The sequence below is a fragment of the Emys orbicularis genome, chromosome 1, assembly GCF_028017835.1.
Source record: "Emys orbicularis isolate rEmyOrb1 chromosome 1, rEmyOrb1.hap1, whole genome shotgun sequence".
Taxonomy (NCBI): Eukaryota; Metazoa; Chordata; order Testudines; family Emydidae; genus Emys; species Emys orbicularis.
In genome coordinates, this window is record NC_088683.1 from 24,935,838 (window position 1) to 24,955,587 (window position 19,750).

At 40.0% G+C, this 19,750-nt stretch overlaps 1 protein-coding gene across 1 annotated transcript in view; it reads left to right on the forward strand.

Annotated features, from left to right (window-relative positions):
• Positions 1–19,178, forward strand: part of GNAT3 (G protein subunit alpha transducin 3) — a 38,920-nt gene extending 19,742 nt beyond the window's left edge. Inside the window, exons 3-8 of the mRNA XM_065397526.1 lie at positions 4,132–4,273; positions 10,903–11,060; positions 14,524–14,652; positions 16,747–16,876; positions 17,266–17,419; positions 18,988–19,178. Coding sequence (XP_065253598.1) covers positions 4,132–4,273; positions 10,903–11,060; positions 14,524–14,652; positions 16,747–16,876; positions 17,266–17,419; positions 18,988–19,178 — 904 coding nt within the window. The remainder of the gene's footprint in view (positions 1–4,131; positions 4,274–10,902; positions 11,061–14,523; positions 14,653–16,746; positions 16,877–17,265; positions 17,420–18,987) is intronic.
• The last annotated feature ends 572 nt before the right edge of the window (positions 19,179–19,750 follow it).

The following is a 19,750-nucleotide window of genomic DNA, read 5'->3' on the forward strand; positions in this document are numbered from 1 at the left end:
TCCCTCGTGTGTAATAAATGCTGTGAGGTCTCTGCTATCTTCATGCAACATAAACTGGTGGTATGCGCTCTGCAAATCAAGAGTAGAAAACATCTTTGCTCCACGGAGTTCTGCAAATACTTCCTCTATGTGAGGAAGAGGATGGCTGTCAATCACAATAGCTTTATTTGGCTCCCTTAAGTCCACACAAAGGCGAATGTCTCCACCCTTCTTCTGCGTCACTACTATAGGTGAAACCCATTCCGAGGAGTTAATCTCTTCAATAATGTTCTTTTGAACAAGTTTTCTAAGTTCCTCTGAAACAGCTTCCCTGACTGAAAATGGTAAGCGCCGTAATTTCTGTCGTACAGGCAACACATTATTCCACATTTTAACTTTATGCAGAAACCCATAAGCACAGCCGAGTTTCTCCTCAACCTGGAGTTGGGTCCCAGCTGAAACTGGTGTGTGTACCGCAAGAGTGCTTTGCTGAGGAAGATCAATTCGTCCATTAACTACCCTGAGATTTAAAGCAGCTAATAAATCTCTGCCAAGGATAGGAGTGCCTTTGTGAACAATGTAGAATTCCGCAGTTACACAGCGATCACCAAAAGTAACTATTGCTGGCAGGCAGCCATGTACTGGAATATGTTTTTTCAAATAGCATACCAAGTGAAGTTTGGGTTCAGTAAGAGGCACATCTTTAAAGTAATGCAAATAGATGGAATCAGGTAGTATAGATACTGCTGAGCCAGTGTCCAACCTTAGCTGAATAGAGTGTGATTTGCCTGAGGATATGGCAGAAACATTTACAGTGCACTTTATCTGTTCTGGAATATGTGCAGTAGTGATTTTGTCTACACTCAGCACAGTAACATCTGGTATTGTAACTGCATGCACCCGTTGATTGAACTGTCTACTGCGACATACTTTAGCAAAATGCCCAATCTTTTTGCAATGATTGCACTGAGCTACTTTTGCTGGACATCCTGTGTAGCTTGCAAGATGTTGTGGGGATCCACAGCGAAAGCATGCTTTTACTGTATTTTGCATTCACTAATTCAGTGGCTTTTCATTAGTTTTCCTTTTGCAATTGTTTGTCTGCAGTGATAGTGAACTTTTCTGCAAAGGAGTCACAGTCTGGACTGGGCCTTCTGTACCCTTGCTCATTATTTTGGCTTCAGCTGTAGCTGACTCAATCTGAGTAGCAATGGTTATTGCTTTTTCTAGTGTAAGTTGTGGTTCTAGAAGTAAGCGTTCTCTTACACGAAGCACGGTTGTTTTCTCAATGAGCTGGTCTCTGATCATCTCATCTGCCATATTTCCAAAGTCACAAGTTGCAATCAGACTCCTCAGGGAGGCAATATACTGCATTATAGTCTCCCCTGGTTTCTGCCCACGCTGGCGAAATCTGTAGCGATTAGCTACTACATTCACTTTTGGCACAAAAAAGTTCTTTAATGCAGTGAGTGCAGTCTCATATTTATCATCTGCAAGGGGAAAAGTGTAAAATATACGCTGCCCTTCTGCTCCAAGGCAGTGGATTAGCAGAGCACGCTTTCTTACTTCAGAAATCTCTGTAGCACTGATTGCAAGCAGATAAGTCTCAAACATACGGATCCAGGCAGTAAAAGCAATTGGAGGCTCACCTGGGCTTTGCAGAAAGGGTGCAGGTGGGTTCAGAGGCAAAAGATCCATCCTCGTCGCCAAAATGTTGTATCCACCATGCAAGGTATTAACAGACTTTAACAGAACTTTATTTACAGTGGAAGTCTCTTTTCCAAGCTGTAGCTGCACACTCTGTAACTCTCCCAGCCTCCTCAACTCCTCCCCCCTCCTTCCTGTTTCCTGTCCTTTCAGACTCCCAACAGCCAGTGCTCCCAGTTCTAATAATCACATGCAGCATCTAAACACCACAATAGGCAACCTATGGCACGTGTGCCAAAGGCAGCACATGAGCTGATTTTCAGTGGCACTCACACTGCCCGGGTCCTGGCCACCAGTCCAGGGGCTCTGCATTTTAATTTAATTTTAAATGAAGCGTCTTAAACATTTTAAAAACCTTATTTACTTTACATACAACATAGTTTAGTTATATATTATAGACTTATAGAAAGAGACCTTCTAAAAACATTAAAATGTATTACTGGCACGCGAAACCTTAAATTAGAGTGAATAAATGAAGACTCGGCACACCACTTCTGAAAGGTTGCCGATCCCTGATTTACAGCAACATAACCAAATGTCTACACTGACACTTTATGGATATAACTTTGCCGCAAAAAGCTCTTTGCTTCTCGTCGAGGTGGTTTTATTTTGTCGGAAAATCAGGAGAGTTTTGTCGGCAGAAGGAGCATTGCAGTGTGTACACCTCCACTGTTTTGTCAGCAAAACTGTGTAGTGTAAACAAGGCCCCAGTGTAGGCTTGTCCCTTGCAAGAAAAGTCTCTCTGTATACTTCTGTTCATTCAGAGCTACGTTGTCATGGCCCTTATTCTGCTGGGCAGGAAGTCCTACTTAGCCCTGCTCGGATTGTAACTCTGGATACAGGGCAACAGCAGGAGTAGCTCACGTGGTACCCTATCTTCACCTTTGAGTAAGTGGGCAGGAAGGGTGCAGGGAGTGGGAGTAACCTTGGCTCTCTGCCCAGTATTTCCAGCCAAACACCTGGCTGGATGCACAGCAGGGAGTAAGCTGCACCCCAAAATGGGGGGAAGTAACTTATTCCCCTCCAGAGCCAGTGAAGAATTGTGTCAGAAGGTTTGTCTTCATGTACCGCGCTACAGTGACGCATCTGCACCGGCGCAGCTGCACTGCTGTAGCACTTAAGTGAAGACACAACTATGCTGAGGGGAGAGCTTCTCCTGTTGGTGTAGTTAATCCACCTCCCTGAGAGACGGTAGCTATATCAACAGGAGAAGCTCTCCCATCAACATAGCACCATCTACACGGCAGGGTTAGGTCGGTATAACTATGTCTCTCAGGGGCATGGATTTTTCACACCTCTGAGCGACGTAGTTATACCAGTAAAGGTCTGTTGTGTAGACCTGGCGTGAGTAACAATTTGTTCTCTCGGCTGTTCCTGGAGCAGTGCAATTAGGCACCACCCCTAACTCGGACAGATCATGAAGTTTCAATCTATCCCTCAGTGTTAGATCTTCCATTCACCCTCACTGTCCATCTGGCTGTGGAATAGGAGAGCTGCCATCCCTGTCCTTTTGCTCCCTTTAGCCCAAGGACTGTTCCCTGCTAGTGCCCTACTATATTAGCAAAAACAACAAGGAGTCCTTGTGGCACCTTAGAGACTAACAAATTTATTTGGGCATAAGCTTTTGTGGGCTAGAACCCACTTCATCAGATGCATGGAGTGGAAAATACAGAAGCAGGTAAAGATGGGAGTTGCCTTACCAAGTGGGGGGGTCAGTCTAACGAGACAATTTAATTAACAGTAGAATACCAAGGGAGGAAAAATCACTTTTGTAGTGTTACTGAGGGTGGTCCATTTCAAACAGTTGACAAGAAGGTGTGAGTAACAGTAGGGGGAAATTAGTATGGTAAAATTAGTTTTTGTAATGACCCATCCACTCCCAGTCTTTATTCAGGCCTAATTTGATGGTGTCCAATTTGCAAATTAATTCCAGTTCTGCAGTTTCACATTGGAGTCTGGTTTTGAAGTTTTTTTGTTGAAGAATTGCCACTTTTAAGTCTGTTATTGAGTGACCAGGGAAGTTGAAGTGTTCTCCTACTGGTTTTTTAATGTTATAATTCCTGATGTCAGCTTTGTGTCCACTTATTCTTTTGCACAGAAACTGTCCAGTTTGGCCAATGTACATGGCAGAGGGGGATTGCTGGCACATGATGGCATATATCACATTGGTAGATGTGCAGGTGAATGAGCTCCTGATGGTACGTGGGCAGAGATGTGTTGAGATAGTGCTCTCAGACCTACCCACCTCTTCAGCAGCCAGAAGATCTGGCTGACTACAGAGACTCACACTTGGCTTCACATTTCCTGATTTATAAATGGTTCTACTAGAGCAGGCTACATTAAGTTCTTCTTAGTATTCAAACAGAATTCAAAAAGCACTTGTTATCCAGTTCTTCTTGAACCTTTACTTGAAAGTTGTCTGAGATCTGTTTTTCTGTTTTTCAGGATCATCCATAAAGATGGCTTCTCAAATCAGGAATGCATGGAATTCAGATCTGTTATTTACAGTAACATATTGCAATCCATCCTGGCTATCGTGAAGGCGATGTCCACTTTAGGGATTGATTATAAAAACCCAGCCAGTAGAGTGAGTATGACATCTGTGCCTTTGAAACAGGCATACAAATATGAACTTTTATGTCAAGATAATGGATGCCTATGGGATAGCAAAAGAGCTCAGCCTTTGTTTTACTATAGTGGACACATTTATTCTGCTTGAATTTTGTTTGCGTCACAGTGTTTTTAGGCATCTGAATTGTAATATTTAACATTTAATTGAATGTTTTTTTGAAGGCTGACACATGAGATTCAAGATCTAAACTTTTGAGCAAAATGTTACTCAGTTTGTACAAACATTGACCAGAATCCAAACCAGTAACTCATCCCCTCGCCACTAATAAGAGAGAGAATCCCTTTGTGTTTAACAGCTATTTTCCCACTGTTGTTGGGAAGTGCAATGAATATTTCCCTTTTATGGACAAATTTGGGGGCTCAGTTTGGGGGCTGAAAGGTCACTGAGCCATGGTGAGAGTAGGACAGAGTTACACTGCCCGCTTGTGCTTCCCAGAGTTCCCACATTGTGCAGAAGCAGCACACCTACCACTGCATCTGTAAGGGATGCAGGCGTCTCCTCCCGTATGTGGCTTCTTAGTTCTGCTGTTGATGCACAGAGGAAGACATGACCTAATCTTCATCCCCTACTTCTCTCTCCAACCTCATTAGGGCGGCTGGTGGCACTAGTGGTGCTGGTACTTTCCAATCCCTGAGTACAGATCAAAGACTTCCACTGTGGCTTGCACAGGGTAGAGTGCACAGGGAGTAAAGGAGGAGGGAAGCCCCTTGCTCCCCACACACACTTTGTGCCTTTGCACAGGGGCCAGCTACTTTGCAGTCCTATTATGTATTAATGTTCCATATGCAAAATGAAAACATTAGAGCTCCTCTTTAGAGATATAGACATGCAAGTAATTCCCACTCCCTCCACACAAGAAAGTCTATTATCCCAGACTTCTCATGCAGAGCTCCCATCAGAGGGACAGAAATCAAATAAGAGCCTACATCTTCCCATTTAATGCTATGATTAATCAATTCCCTATAATTCACACATATATTCCCTACAATTCACATCTATTGGTCTGGAGTCATAGTATAGTAAGGTCATATTGGGCCTACAGAGGGGTAGAAGCCCCAGCACGTGTTGCTAAAATGGCAGTTACCTCCTGATTTCACTGCAAGACTGTGCCTCTTATGTAGAGTGACCAGACAGAAAGTGTGAAAAATCAGGACAGGGGATGGGGGGTAATAGGAGCCTATATAAGAAAAAGACCCAAAAATCGGGACTGTCCCTATAAAATCGGGACATCTGGTCACCCTACTCTTATGACACCTAAGGCCCAATGCATCTGTGAAAACTCAGCACTTGCTAACTCCGTTACAATGCAGAACAAATCTGACACACATGGTGCTCTCCTGGATGACGCAGAATCAGCTTGGACAGTCATAAGTACAATCATCCAAGAAGCCAGAGATGCTGTTCCAAATCTGGAATGCTACAAGTGATTCCCTTGGCTATCTGATGAGATATTTCAAATTCTGCAAAAGAAATCTAAGGCTAAACAGAGCCATGGCACCACAACAAGGTATTTGCCATGATACCATTGACAAGGTACTTTTTGGTTGAGAGTAAAAATGGGGCAAAACTTGGCAAAAGAGACAGAAGATGGAATAAGATCTAATAAATTATTACCTACATTCAAAGCTACTTACTTACTTCGATCAAAAACTGGACTTTGCATGGGGTTTATGTCGATAAATATAGCTGATAGGTAAAACATGTTTGACCCAAGAAGAAGTCCTGAAAAGATGGAAAGAATATTATGAGACCGCCCTTAACAATTGTGAATTAACTCCATGCCCATATATGGATGCATTGGTAGTAGTTGCAATTCCTGACCCCGAAACCTGTATAGATGTACCTAAATTGGAAGAGGATCACTGCCATGAAGAAACTGCAAAGCTGCTAGACCCAATAGCATGACACCTGAATTTCTCAGGTGCACTATAGAGCCCAGAAGTGCAGCATTTTTGTCTGGGCTTGGACTACTGGGAAGGTTCCAGTGGAGTGGAAGAAAGGGATCACCATCCCACTTTATAAGTGGAAAGGTCCATGCGCTGAGTGCAGTAGCTACAGGCCAATAATCCCGCTTTTCCCAGAAAAGTTTTTATATGTGTCCTACGCATCCATCTCCAACCTTTCCTTGTGAAATGCCATTATCCAGAGCAATCGGGCTTCACTGCTGGGCCATCTCCAATGGACACTACACTTGCTCCTCGTCTTTTATTTGAGATCTATCACAAATTCAATCATGGCAAAAGGTGGCAAAATTTGCAGATGATACAAAACTACTCAAGGTAGTTAAGTCCCAGCAGACTGTGAAGAACTACAAATGGATCTCTCAAAACTGGGTGACTGGGCAACAAAATGGCAGATGAAATTCAGTGTCGATAAATACAAAGTTATGCACATTGTAAAACATAATCCCAACTATACAAAATGATGGGTCTAAATTAGCTGTTACCACTCAAGAAAGAGATCTTGGAGTCATTGTGGATAGTTCTCTGAAAACATTGACTTAATGTGCAGTGGCAGTCAAAAAAGCGAACAGAATGTTGGGAATCATTAACAAAGGGATAGATAATAAGACAGAAAATATCATATTGCCTCTATATAAATCCATGGTACTCCCATATCTGAATACTGCATGCAGATGTGGTCGCTCCATCTCAAAAAAGATATATCGGAATTGGAAAAGGTTCAGAAAACAGCAACAAAAATGATTAGGGGTATAGAACAGCTGCTATATGAGAAGAGATTAATAAAACTGGGACTTTTCAGCTTGGAAAAAAGATGACTGTGGGGGATATGATAGAGGTCTATAAAATCATGACTGTGTGGAAAAAGTAAATAAGGAAGTGTTATTTACTCCTTCTCATAACACAAGAACTATTAATTAAGAAATTAATAGGCAGCAGGTTTAAAATAAACAAAAGGAAGTATTTCTTCATACAATGCATAGTCAATCTGTGGAACTCTTTGCCAGAGGATATTGTGAAGGCCAGGACTATAACAGGGTTTAAAAGAGAACTAGATTAGTTCATGGAGGATAGGTCCATCATTGGCTACTAGCCAGGATGGGCAGGGATGCAAAACCATGCTCTGAAGTGTCCCTAGCCTCTCTTTGCCAGAAGCTGGGAATGGCAACACAGGATGGATCACTTGATTACCTGTTCTGTTCATTTCCTCTGATGCACCTGGTATTGGCCACTGTTGGAAGACAGGATACTAGGCTGGATGGACCATTGGTCAGACCCAGTATGGCATTCTTATATTCTTACGTTCTAATCCTTTCTCACAGTTTTGACCTGAGACTGGGCAATACTCATTGATTTCAACAGGGCTTTGCTTTTAGATGTAAGTTTTGTTCAAACCCAAACCTATGAAGACTGAACCAAAAGAAAACGTTTGCACAAAGTTTTGTGGGTGGAATACTGAGTTTCACAGATCCTTATGGCTAATCCAATTTTTTTAAACAACCTTCAATTAAAGTACTTATTCATTTGAGACAGGAATAAAGGAACTTACACTTCAGATCACACCCAGACTGTCCATCTAAAGCAGCATCCTCTTTCATTCTAGCCAATGTAATTGGATATTCTGTGGTATATGACACCCAAGTCTGTCAAATTTTGTGAAATATATTTGATTCCAGTGTTTGTATTTTGCTGATGCTGGATATACTAGAAAGAGAAATGTGCATATAATATATGGTCCACAGGACCCAATCTGCTCCCATGATTCATGCTCAACATCTGTTGTATTTTTATCTTGTTTTCTCTGAATGACACTTTCCACCACAAAACTTGGAGGAAGTAGTTTTGTTATTAGTGACGTGGCTATTGTGCTCAACATTGTGTAGATATAGGGTAATGCCTAATTCTGTCACCTGTAGTCTCACTGAGTAGTATTGACACAAGTCAACATGAATAGGATTCATTAAGACACAGTCCCTGTCTTCAGTGATCTCATTTAGGAACAGAGGATCTACTAGCCAGTGCTCCTGCCTTTTAGCCAGTATTGATCACTACTGCTATAATTTAAAATAAAGGAAAAGAGTTTGTTTTGTTTTAGAGCAGATAAAAAAAGAGAATATTTCATTAATTTTTTCAAATGCATCCCTTTTTATTCTTGAAAACTTTCAAAATAGGTTTCTAAATCCTTACTTAGGCACCTAACTCAGTAGCCTGGTGTTGAACAGCTATAACACACATTCAAATTAATAGGAGTTTGGGATATTCAGCACATGTGAAAATCAAACAAGTCATTTAAGTGCTTGCATTAGGCACCCACCTTTGAAATGTTTGCCTTATTATTTTAGCTTCATACATGTGCATGGTGCTTTACAAAAAAATATTAGAAGACTAGGTCCTTGCCCTGAGGGACTCTCAAAGTAGGTAAGAAAGATCACACAAAAGAAAGAAAAAGTCACTGCTGTGCTGATGGTGTGAACAAGGCTTACACATCACAGGTTCTGTCTACACTGCAAAAAAAAAAAAAAGACACATGGCAGCGCATCTCAGAGCCTGGGTCAACTGCATCAGGCTCACGGGGCTCCCACTATGGGGCTAAAAATAGCAGCACAGACGTTCAAGCTGGAGCCCAGGCTCTGAGGCCCAACCCCTTGCCAGATTTCAAGAGCCTGGACTACAACTTGAGCCCAAACGTCTATATATATTTTTATCCCCAGAGCATGAGTCCCGCGAGCTCAAGTTAGTTGATCTGGACTCTGAGACTTGCTGTCATGGGTCTTTTTTTTGTGTGTGATATAGACATACCCACAGAAAAAAAAGACACTAATGTGGAACTACAGTGATGCACAGCCCTTGTGCTTGTCCTCTGCATAGGGATGAATGTTTCCTTTAGTGAAGATACAAAACAATGGGTAAGGAAGAAAAACAGGGGAGTGGCTAAACAATCAAAAATGGAAAAACAATTTCACCAAAAATATTCAAAATTTTGAAACTGTTTCTGTTTTGCAGAGTGCAAAACTGAACTTTTTTTAAAAAAAAATCACAAAATAAAACTTTATAAAAAAGTTTTGGATTTTCAGACTTTGAAATTTTAGTTTTTCGCTCTCCCACTCTTCTCTTCCTGTTTTCACCACTGAATGTAATAAAATTAATGTTTTTGTTTTATTTTTTTCTCATTTTTTTTCATTATAACTTGTCAAAATTTGTCCAACTTTTGGGAAAGTTCCGGTGTCAGAATTCCAGTGTTTCAATTTTGCAAGTCTGTTACTTTTCCAAGGCTGAGTAAGTTTTGAAAAATTACAGAGTGGAGAAAAGAAAAAGGAAAAGTGGGAACCAAAACCTAGTCTTTCTATTGTATTCGGTGGCAAAAAGGAAAATGGGGCATAAAGAAGGAAAAGCAAAAATCAGAAATTTAAAAAATCTGTCTCTTTTTGAAAATCAAAACAAAAAAATCATTTTGAAATTAAACAAAATAAAAATGTCTTTCATTTCTAAATTTCCCATTTGAAAAATTGAAATTTAGAATTGAAAATGAAATTTTCTATGGGGGGAAAACAATCATTTTTGAAGAAACCATAATTTTTGGTTGAAATTTTTCAAACAGCTATGAGGCTATTTGGTTGCAGTCATTTCAATATATTTCTTAGCTTGGTGAGAAATGATTGTAAGGGATTATTTTCTATAATTATCCACTGATATGACAGTGTATCAAGTGATCCTTATATAATCAAGCTCTCTATTTAAACTCTGCTTCTAAGCCATTAGGTATTGAAAAAAAAATATTTTCCTCATAGTACATTGCCTGCAGTCTTTTGTTGATTAATTACAACAGGACACACACAACTATGAATAATATATTTAAAACTGCCACTCTTTTCTTTTTCAATTACAGGTTCCTTCCCTAAAGTCCACATCAGAAGGGAAATGCGTTCATTAGCTGGATTCACTTAGCAGCTGGGGGGGGGCGGGGAGGGGGAAGAGGGTTGTAGTGCCCTAAAGCTAGCAAAACCTCTGTAATTTTTTTTTTCCAATTACATTAAAAATATCCTTAGGAAATATTTAAGTCTTAAATCTCACTTACACTTTAGTACAGAAAGCCAGAGGATGTTCTCTTAACCACTTAAGTCAGGGTTCTCAAACTGGGGGTCGGGACCCCTCAGGGGGTCGCGAGGTTATTACATGGGGAGGTCACGAGCTGTGAGCCTCCACCCCAAACCCCGCTTTGCCTCCAGCATTTATAATGGTGTTAAATATGAAAACAAGTGTTTTTAATTTATAAGGGGGGTCACACTCAGAGGCTTGCTATGTGAAAGGGGTCACCACTACAATAGTTTGAGAACCACTGACTTAAGTCCTGCTTTGGACCTGCACCAGAAGGTGATGTGATAAGCTGTGAGACCATGCAGGTGTGTGTATGTGCTTCCCCTCCCCCTCTCCATACTCACACACACACACACACAGAAAAGTTGCACAGATCAACATAATAACAACAACAACAACACCAACAACAAAACACTGCAAGAATGAGAAATTCCTAAACCACTGTGATTCATTATAAAATAAGTATGTTTCAGAAAGAGATCAAGGACCACAATATGTTTGAACTATACTTACTGAAATTTCCTTTAGGAAGATGAAAGACAACTGTACACTATGGCAAATTCTCTAGAGGATGGATCCATGACTCCTGAATTGTCTGAAATCATAAAGCGACTGTGGAGTGACCCAGGAATCCAGGCCTGCTTTGAAAGGGCAGCAGAATATCAGCTCAATGACTCAGCAGTTTAGTAAGTGACAAGAATTATACCTTAAGAGGGTTTAGATATTACAATGATGTGCTCTCAAAAAAGACCTAAAATTAGATGGTCTTTATCAGAGCTTTTAAAAGGTAGTTTCTACTAGACATTCATTTATTATTGCTGTCAAGGAAATATAGGAAATATAGCCTGAATATTGTGAGAAAGGTTGGGATGCATCAAATGTGGTGGATGAAAATAAATGCATGGTAACTTGAAAAAACCCAAGCCAATTTTTGATTTGCCTATCATGCATTAATCACATTTAAACAAAGAAAACAAGTAATGATAAGAGGATATTTCATTCTTTGAAATTGGGTTGATAAAATAGTTGAAATATTCTTAGACTTTTGTAAGGTATTTGATTTAGTACTACACAACATTCAGACTAAAGAATTAGTACTATACAATATCAATTACATGGATTAAGAACAGCTAACTGACGGATTTCAAAGTAGTCATCAATGGGAAATCATCATTGAAAGAGAGTGTTTTCTACTGGGGTTTCCCTGGGGTTGGTACTAGGCTATTATGTTCACAGCATTCAATCAGAGAAATTGTATAAATAAAATACTCTTTCTGGAAGGTTGCAGTTGCAATGTGACACTAATTTATTTCTTAAAATCCAGAACCATAACACAAAGAACCAAAAACAGTGAGAAAGTAGAGAGGCACAACTCATCCCACCTTGCTCTAGGCTGGCTCTTGGAGACTGACTCTGAAAGACCCAGGTCACCCACTTCCCTTCAAACCCCTTGCAAACTTAAAGTGATAGCTTGTAATTTTAACACAATTTTCAATACACCACACAGGCCTGATGATAGTCAAGATTTTCATCAATGATCAGGAAGTAAACAGAAAATCATTGTTGATAAAAATGTGTGGATGACACAAGTTTCGTAGAGTGGTAAATGATGAAGAGATAATGGATACTTTTAAAATACCACTAGATACCGATATGCATCTTTAGGCACCTAAATATCTTTGAAAATCAGACCTTTAGACCATGATCCTGCACCATTAAAGTAGAAGTGAGTTTGGCCATTGCATTCAAAGCTCTCATGGTCAGTTTAAAGCCTACTGGAGCCAACTAGCCATTCTAACATTGCACTTAAATTGCTTTTAAAACTACTTAGATTGTAAGCGCTTTGGAGTAGGGACCATCTTTTTGTTCTGTGTTTTGTTCAGGGCCTAGCACAATAGGGTCCTAATCCATGACTGTGGCCCCTAGATGTTATTGTAATACAAATAATACATAATAAAAGCCACTTCCTCCAATGGTGTAATTCAGTATAGCTCCACTGATTTCTATGGAGATACTCCAATTTACACCTGCTGAGGATCTGGCCCCAAGAGTTTCATTGACTGATCTTTGAACTTTTTTGTTAGGTGAGTCCAGTAAGTTTGGACATTCTCCTTCTTTCTGGTGTTTTTATTGTTTGTTTGTTTTTCTTAAACTTCTTGAACTCTGGAGACGATCTCTATTTTTAGGATATCATAATTTAGAAATTTCTTGTCCAAATCAGTTCAAATTTGGCTGAAAATTTTTACCTTGGAGTCAGACACAATTTATCCAAATTTAAGGTCAGTGTAACGGGGAAAAAAACTAGGGTTATAATAGAAATTCAGTTGCAGCCTGAACTATGGAATGACAGAACTAGCACTTAATGCCTCCGGCTTGTTTAGGCACTTGACTGTTTTTGTGTTTAAGAAGACCCAAGGTGCGTGTATATTGACTAGCATATACACGTGTGCTTTACTACTTTTATACATAGTGAAGACTGCCGTGGCTCCTGACTCCCACAAACTGACCTCTGGCTAGAGTAACTGCTAGGCCACGTGCTCAGAGAACAGGAATTTAGACCCCATGAACAAGAATTAGATGACAATTTTAAAACAATAGGCTGGCCATTTCTGCTGGACATACATAAAGGGCTGTCATTGAAATGCTCAGATAAGCTGAAGTACTCCTTCCTTCTTCTGTGAGGTCTATTCAGTTTACAATATGAAAATCCCATTTGTTTACTAATCTGCATGGACGGGAAAATCCCAGCACTTGCACTTTTTAAATTTGCAGGTATGTGAAACAGTGCCAGATTAGGATGGTGAGCTGTGGCATTTGCTTTTGTAGTTCTCTGATTAGCTGAACTGTACATAGGCACATGCCACGCTGGGTAGACCTTGTGTAAGAGATGAAAAAAGCACAAAGCCTAACAAACATCAGAGAGACTTCCATTTGGGCTACATTCCTTGTTTGCCTTTGATAAACATATCACTGTAAAAGTGCCAGCTCACAGACATCCTAGAGGTCTGAAGATGCTGACACCATTGTTAAACCACATATCAAAACTGATGTATTTTGCCTTTACATTTTGTTCGCTATTTGGATATTAATTGTAAGAGTCAATATACTTATAAGCCAAAAAAAGTTCTTTCCTTCCTTTTTGTTGCTGGTTCATAACTCTCTTTATGTTAGCTTTTAACCTCTTAATGGAGGGAATCTTTACATGTTAGGGAGTTGGGTTACTGATGAGCCATTTCTAAATCTTTACTTGAAGTTAAAAGGGATAGAAGAAGGGTGAGCTTCAGGATGGTCAATACACTCAAGACTCATGAGATCAGGTTCAATCCCTGGCTCTGCCACAGACTTCCTGTGTTATTCCAGGCAAGGCATTTAAACTTCTGTGCCTCAGTTTACCCCTAGGTAGAATGAGGATGGTACTCCCCATATAACAGGGGTGCTGTGAGGATATTAACAAAATGGGCCCCCAACTTGGGTTAAGGCCTCCCTGTGCTACTATAATATCAATGTGAATTAACAGTAGTAATTAATAATAAAGAAGACACACACATTCCTGGACCTTCAACTTGTAAATTCATGCATGTGCAGGGAAATGGACCTTAGTTGTGAAGTCTTCTGAACCATTACGTTCACTCATTATGACATTATTCCATTTAGAAGAGGAAAAATATTATAGCAACAACCTGGCAGCATTGTCTGATGCTCAGTTTCCTGGCAGATCTCCTTCTATCAGAGGGATTTTGTCATGATGGCAACTTCTACTTGATTGAACTAAGTTAACTAGACAAACTACCTTTCTGACCTGTGCTTTCTTAGCATTCTGGAGAAAGATTAAAGATGTGCTGGAGCTGAAGTTTTCCAGCAGATGTTGAATGCATGGGGCTAAACTCTTTTCTTGTTTATGAGGGCAGATCCCCATTGAATCCTATGGGCTACCACTCTGTATGTGAGAGTAGAATGGGTCCAAATAAACGCTTTGACACAAGTGTAACTCTGTTGACTTCAGTGGAGTTTCTCCCAGTTTACAGGTGTGGAAGAGAGAAAGAGAAGTAAACACAGGTCCATTTATATTGGGGGGAAAACACGCAGTTTTATTGGTATCAGAAATCCCCTTTGATTCACGGATTATTAAACTCTGCTCAATTTCTTTAGCTATCTCACTGATCTGGACAGGCTGACAGCTCCTGGATATGTTCCCAACGACCAAGATGTTCTGCGCTCACGAGTGAAAACAACTGGAATTATTGAGACTCAGTTTTCCTTCAAAGATATGAACTTCAGGTATAAAACCCTCTGATGCTTCTTGGTGGGTTTGTCACATTTCAAGCTCTTTGTAAAAGGTTGAAAAAATATTACAAAAGGCTGATTCCTCTGGATGCTACTTATCCCAAAAGGCTGGTATATTAATAACTCAGTTGTGGTAGCTTTGAACCCTTTATTACTTATTTGATAGTTCATAACTGAAACAAGCAAAATACTGTGTTGTAAACTTATCAAGTTTAAGTTCATAATGAAATGCTTTTTAAGAGATCCCTGAGGAATTTGAATTAGGGTTTAATCTTGCAGTCCATACTCAGCCAAAACTCCCACTGTCTTCCTGTCTGAGCACGGATTGCAGCAGCAGACCTAAAAGGGCATCTTTATATTTGCAAACATCTAAGAATAGGTTTCATGCTGTGCCACCTGCATGGTGCCTTGTGACTCCTGTGCAATTTGGTTACCTAAATGATCTTAACAACATGCAAACATTTTACTATTACGGATTTGCATCTACTTTCTTCTTTTTTTTTTTACAGCAAGAACTATGATTTGCATTGGAATTGAAAATTATTAGTGTGGGTCAAAAATTGGAATTTCTGTCCGGTGTGAAATTCCAATACTTCAACATTTGTTTTCATGCTGAATCAGGAAGAAGAAAAAGAAATCAAAATGTCATCAATTTTCTTGGAACAAAAGTTCTGAAAAATATTGATCAAAATTAATGGTCCAACATTTTGAAATCTTCAATGTTTCATTTCAGTTTGTTGAACCAAATCACAATATTTAGTTTCAACTTTGTTCAATATCTAACTGCCACCTCCACACCTCCCCCGCTACCTCAAGGTTTGGGTGCTTCATTCCGCCCATTCTCCTCTATGGGCTGGACTCCATCTCCCACCACTGTCATGGGATTCTCATGATACACCATGACAGTTCAACTGGACGGGGGAAGGGGAGGCTGCAGGGCACCATTAGAGATGTAGTCCAGCCAGGTAGCCCAGCTCATAAGGGAGAATGGGGGCATGAGTCACCTCAACTAGAACTCTTGTGAGTAATTTAGGTAAATGCAGATTAATGTCAAATGGTTCCAAAACAAAATGTTTCAATTTGACAGACTAATATGTTTCAATTGGAGTTGACTCCACTTAGATTTTCTCCACTGAGAAAAATTTTCAAAAACGAGCAGTCAAAAAATTTCCACAGAAAATTTTGATTTTGAAGAAACTGCATTTTTCATTGAATAAACATTGATGAAAAATTCATGACCGGCTGTCATAATTATGCCTTATGCTTGAAAATTGGCTATGTCTGCTTCCAACTAAGGTCTTTTCCAGACACAGAGTAAAACATCCCCCTGCAAACACACCTATACTTCCAACTAAACAATTTTTGAAAAGGTTCATATTAAAAATATACAAGTACCTCATAGCTCAGCTCGATGATCAAAGGCTCCTAAGTGACTAAATCCCTTTTAAAAATTAGATTTTTGACTCCTAAATCAGTTAGGCATTGCAATGCTGAGCACAGCAATACCTAAATACCTTTAAAACTCAGAGCCTTAATTGCTACTGCTAGGTCAACCAAGGTTGGATTCCCTTTACTCCTATGTTTTCTATTGATCGAACTGCCAGTTCTCCACATGCACAAGAATTAAGCAAAGAAAATGATAATGGATTTGCGTTGCTTTTTAAAAAAAAAAGGTTAGGAAGGTTCCCTGCCTGTCTATTACAAAGGGCCCCCTCCCCCATTCATTTCAATGGGAAATTTAACGTCCACTCCTGCACCGAGCTCTGGGTGGATGGGTTCCTTAACCTGTGTGGAGCCCTAGTGACTTAACTGGAGCTCTGCATGAATGCATGGGACCAGCCACACATAGCTCCTTGGAGAAGTCGGGCTTTGGTTTTTACTGGATCCCCAATACACATTTGGAAGAAAAAATGCAGGTCTGCTTGGCTTCCCTGAGGGGGAAGGAGAATAGTGCCCACCCAAGGCTTGAGCCAGCTACATATTACAATATCCATCCATCTCTAATTACTTTGTGTACTTCGGAGGTGTGAGTGTGTCTTCAATTATCTACTGTTACACACAGTATGCATGTTATTTTTTTCTGCCCAGAATGTTTGATGTGGGTGGACAGCGATCAGAGAGAAAGAAGTGGATTCACTGCTTTGAAGGAGTTACTTGCATCATATTTTGTGCTGCACTCAATGCCTATGACATGGTCCTGGTGGAAGATGAAAACGTGGTGAGTAGGAAGGGAAAAAAAAAAACCTCTTGTGAGTTGTGAAGATTTAATGTGTTCTCTGATGGCACATTAGAAACCTTCCCTTCCCCTGTTTGCCAGATGCTGGGAATGGGCGACAAGGGATGGATCACTTGATGATTATCTGTTCTGTTCATTCCCTCTGGGGCACCTGGCATTGGCCACTGTCTGAAGACAGGATACCTGGCTAGATGGACCTTTGGTCTGACCCAGTATAGCCATTCTTATGTTCCATTTCCTTTTCCTAATACCCTTCTTTTAATGGTTAACACACTACACTGGTATATTGATTAAAGAGCACTTCAGAGTACAAGTAACACAAGGTGATGGACTCTGTCAGCTTCTAATCGGCACCTTTTGCATTTTAACAGAACAGAATGCATGAAAGCCTTCACCTGTTCAACAGCATCTGTAACCACAAGTACTTTGCTACCACCTCCATTGTGCTGTTTCTAAATAAAAAGGACCTCTTCCAAGAAAAAATAACGAAAGTTCAGCTCAGTGTCTGCTTTCCAGAATATGATGGTAAGGTGTAGGTTTCAAGATGAAAAATACATTAAAATAATCAGCATAGGCAAAGTTGCCAAGAGCTATCAGAAGGTTATTAGGGCAAAAAGGCATTATGTTATCATCATTCTGTGTGGATGCTATACTAATACACATCCGACCAAATTCAGAACCAGCATAAGCAGGTGCAACACCATTGAAGTCAATGGAGTTTCACCTACTTACACCAGGCCTGAATCTGGCCACTTTTTTCTGCATTACATAAAGATATAGTGTAAAATGTGTGAATGCTGGTCCTTTTTGGAGGTTATAATTTCTATGGATATAGAAAAAAGCCGTTGTTGGCTGGTGCAGAAGAACATGTAAAGTCAGGTTACAATCCATCGGTAGAAAAACAGTGCCATGCTCCAGACTGTTATCCTAATGTGTACATTAAGGACCAAATTTTCAAAAGTGACTAGTAATTTTGAGTGCCCAACTTGGAATACCTTTCACAGGGGCCTGATTTTCAGAATATGGGTTCTCCAGCACTTTCTGAAATTCAGGCCCCTTAAAGGTGTCTCAAGTTGGCTACCCACAATTGCTACTCAATTTTGAAAACTGAGGCCAAACAGTTAAACAATATGGGCCAGATTCAATGGAGCTATGCTGATACCGGCTTAGGATCTGGTCTTGCATAAACATGACTGAGGCCCACCATTGTCTTCAGGCAGTAATCAGCCAAAAGTTTTCTCCTCCACATTCTGCCCTTGGCTTAAAGTGGATCCCCTGAACCTCCTTCCAGGATCCTTCTTTTTGTTAGGGAAGCACAAATACAATGCAGGAAAATTACATAAAGAAACAAATATTGCATCCTTAGACCTATTTGGCTTTCTTGCTTTTTCTTGATCTTTTTCCTCTTTCTCCTTCTTGCCTGCCTTCCTGCAAGCCTTTTCATTTCTATTTTCAACTCTTTTCTTCCTTTCCATTTTTGTCCTGCTATTTTCTCATCTCTTCCTGTTTCTCCCACTTACTGCTCTCCTCCCTTTGTCATGTCCCCCAACTCTTTTACCAGTAGAAAAAACAGCTCAATTTTCCAGGCTGTTTCAAAAGGGTCTAGCAATTTTGAGTGCCCAACTAGAGACACCTTTTAAAGGGGCCTAATTTTCAGAAGATGGGTTCTCAGCACTTTCTGAAAATCATGCCCCTTTAAGGTGTCTCAAGTTGGCCACCCAAAATTGCTAGTCAATTTTGAAATTTGAGGTTTATGTGATTTTAATTGCCTTTTTTTACTCCTTCCATTTCTCACCTTCCTTTCTGCCAGTCCTTTCTTTTCTATTTTCAAATTCTTTTCTTCCTTTCCATTTTTGTCCTTCTATTTTCTCATGTCTTCCTCTGTTTCTCACATTTACTGCTCTCCTCCTTTTGACAAGTCCCAAACCAGACCACTTATTTACATGATAAAATATGAATTTTGGTGCTTAACTTAATTTCAGAATTTTCAGGCCTGGGTGCCTCAAGTTATCTTCCTGACAAAATTGTTTGTTATCAGCTGCTATGAAGCCTTTGATGAAAAATGTTTGTCATTTGCTGTTGTCTCCAACTAGGATTAAACACATTTGAAGATGCAGGAAATTACATCAAGAAGCAGTTCCTAGACTTGAATTTAAAGAAAGAAGACAAGGAGATATATTCTCATATGACCTGCGCCACAGACACCCAGAACATCAAGTTTGTTTTCAATGCAGTAACAGACATCATAATCAAAGAAAACCTGAAAGACTGTGGGCTCTTCTAACCATTCACTCCCTCAGCCCCATCCTCTTTCTTCCTCTACCTCTCTCTTCTCACCTCTCTTTATCCTGCATGTTGGTTGTGGTGGAAAAATGAGAAGAAAGAGAAAGTGCTGTCAGCTGGGCTTTGGTTAGATATAACTTTATACCTTGGATGTAGTTTGCATTGTAGAGCAAAGACCCCTGTAAGGAGTGTCATGAGATTATATGATCCTGATGTTGAGAGATTCTGTGCTCCCATACCTCTTATTGGAGTCAGTCGGAGTTTCCCACTAAAATCAATATGAGTTAAAGTTGATCAGCGTTTCTCAAGATAAGACCCTGTATTCTTCAATGGGGGGAGGAAAGTGGTGGAGTGTGAAAGACAACATGCAGGAAGGGTTGTGTTGGGTTTTTTTTAAGGTTTAAGAAAACCTTAATATTAAAAAACATATCTCTGAATATTATCCAATCATTTCAGTTCAGTTTTCTTGTGTTTTCAAGTTACATTGATGGTTCAAAATTATGTTGCATTAATTCAACAATTTTTATGCAAATATAGAATAACATGCCCCAATGGAATTTTAGATTGTTGTAT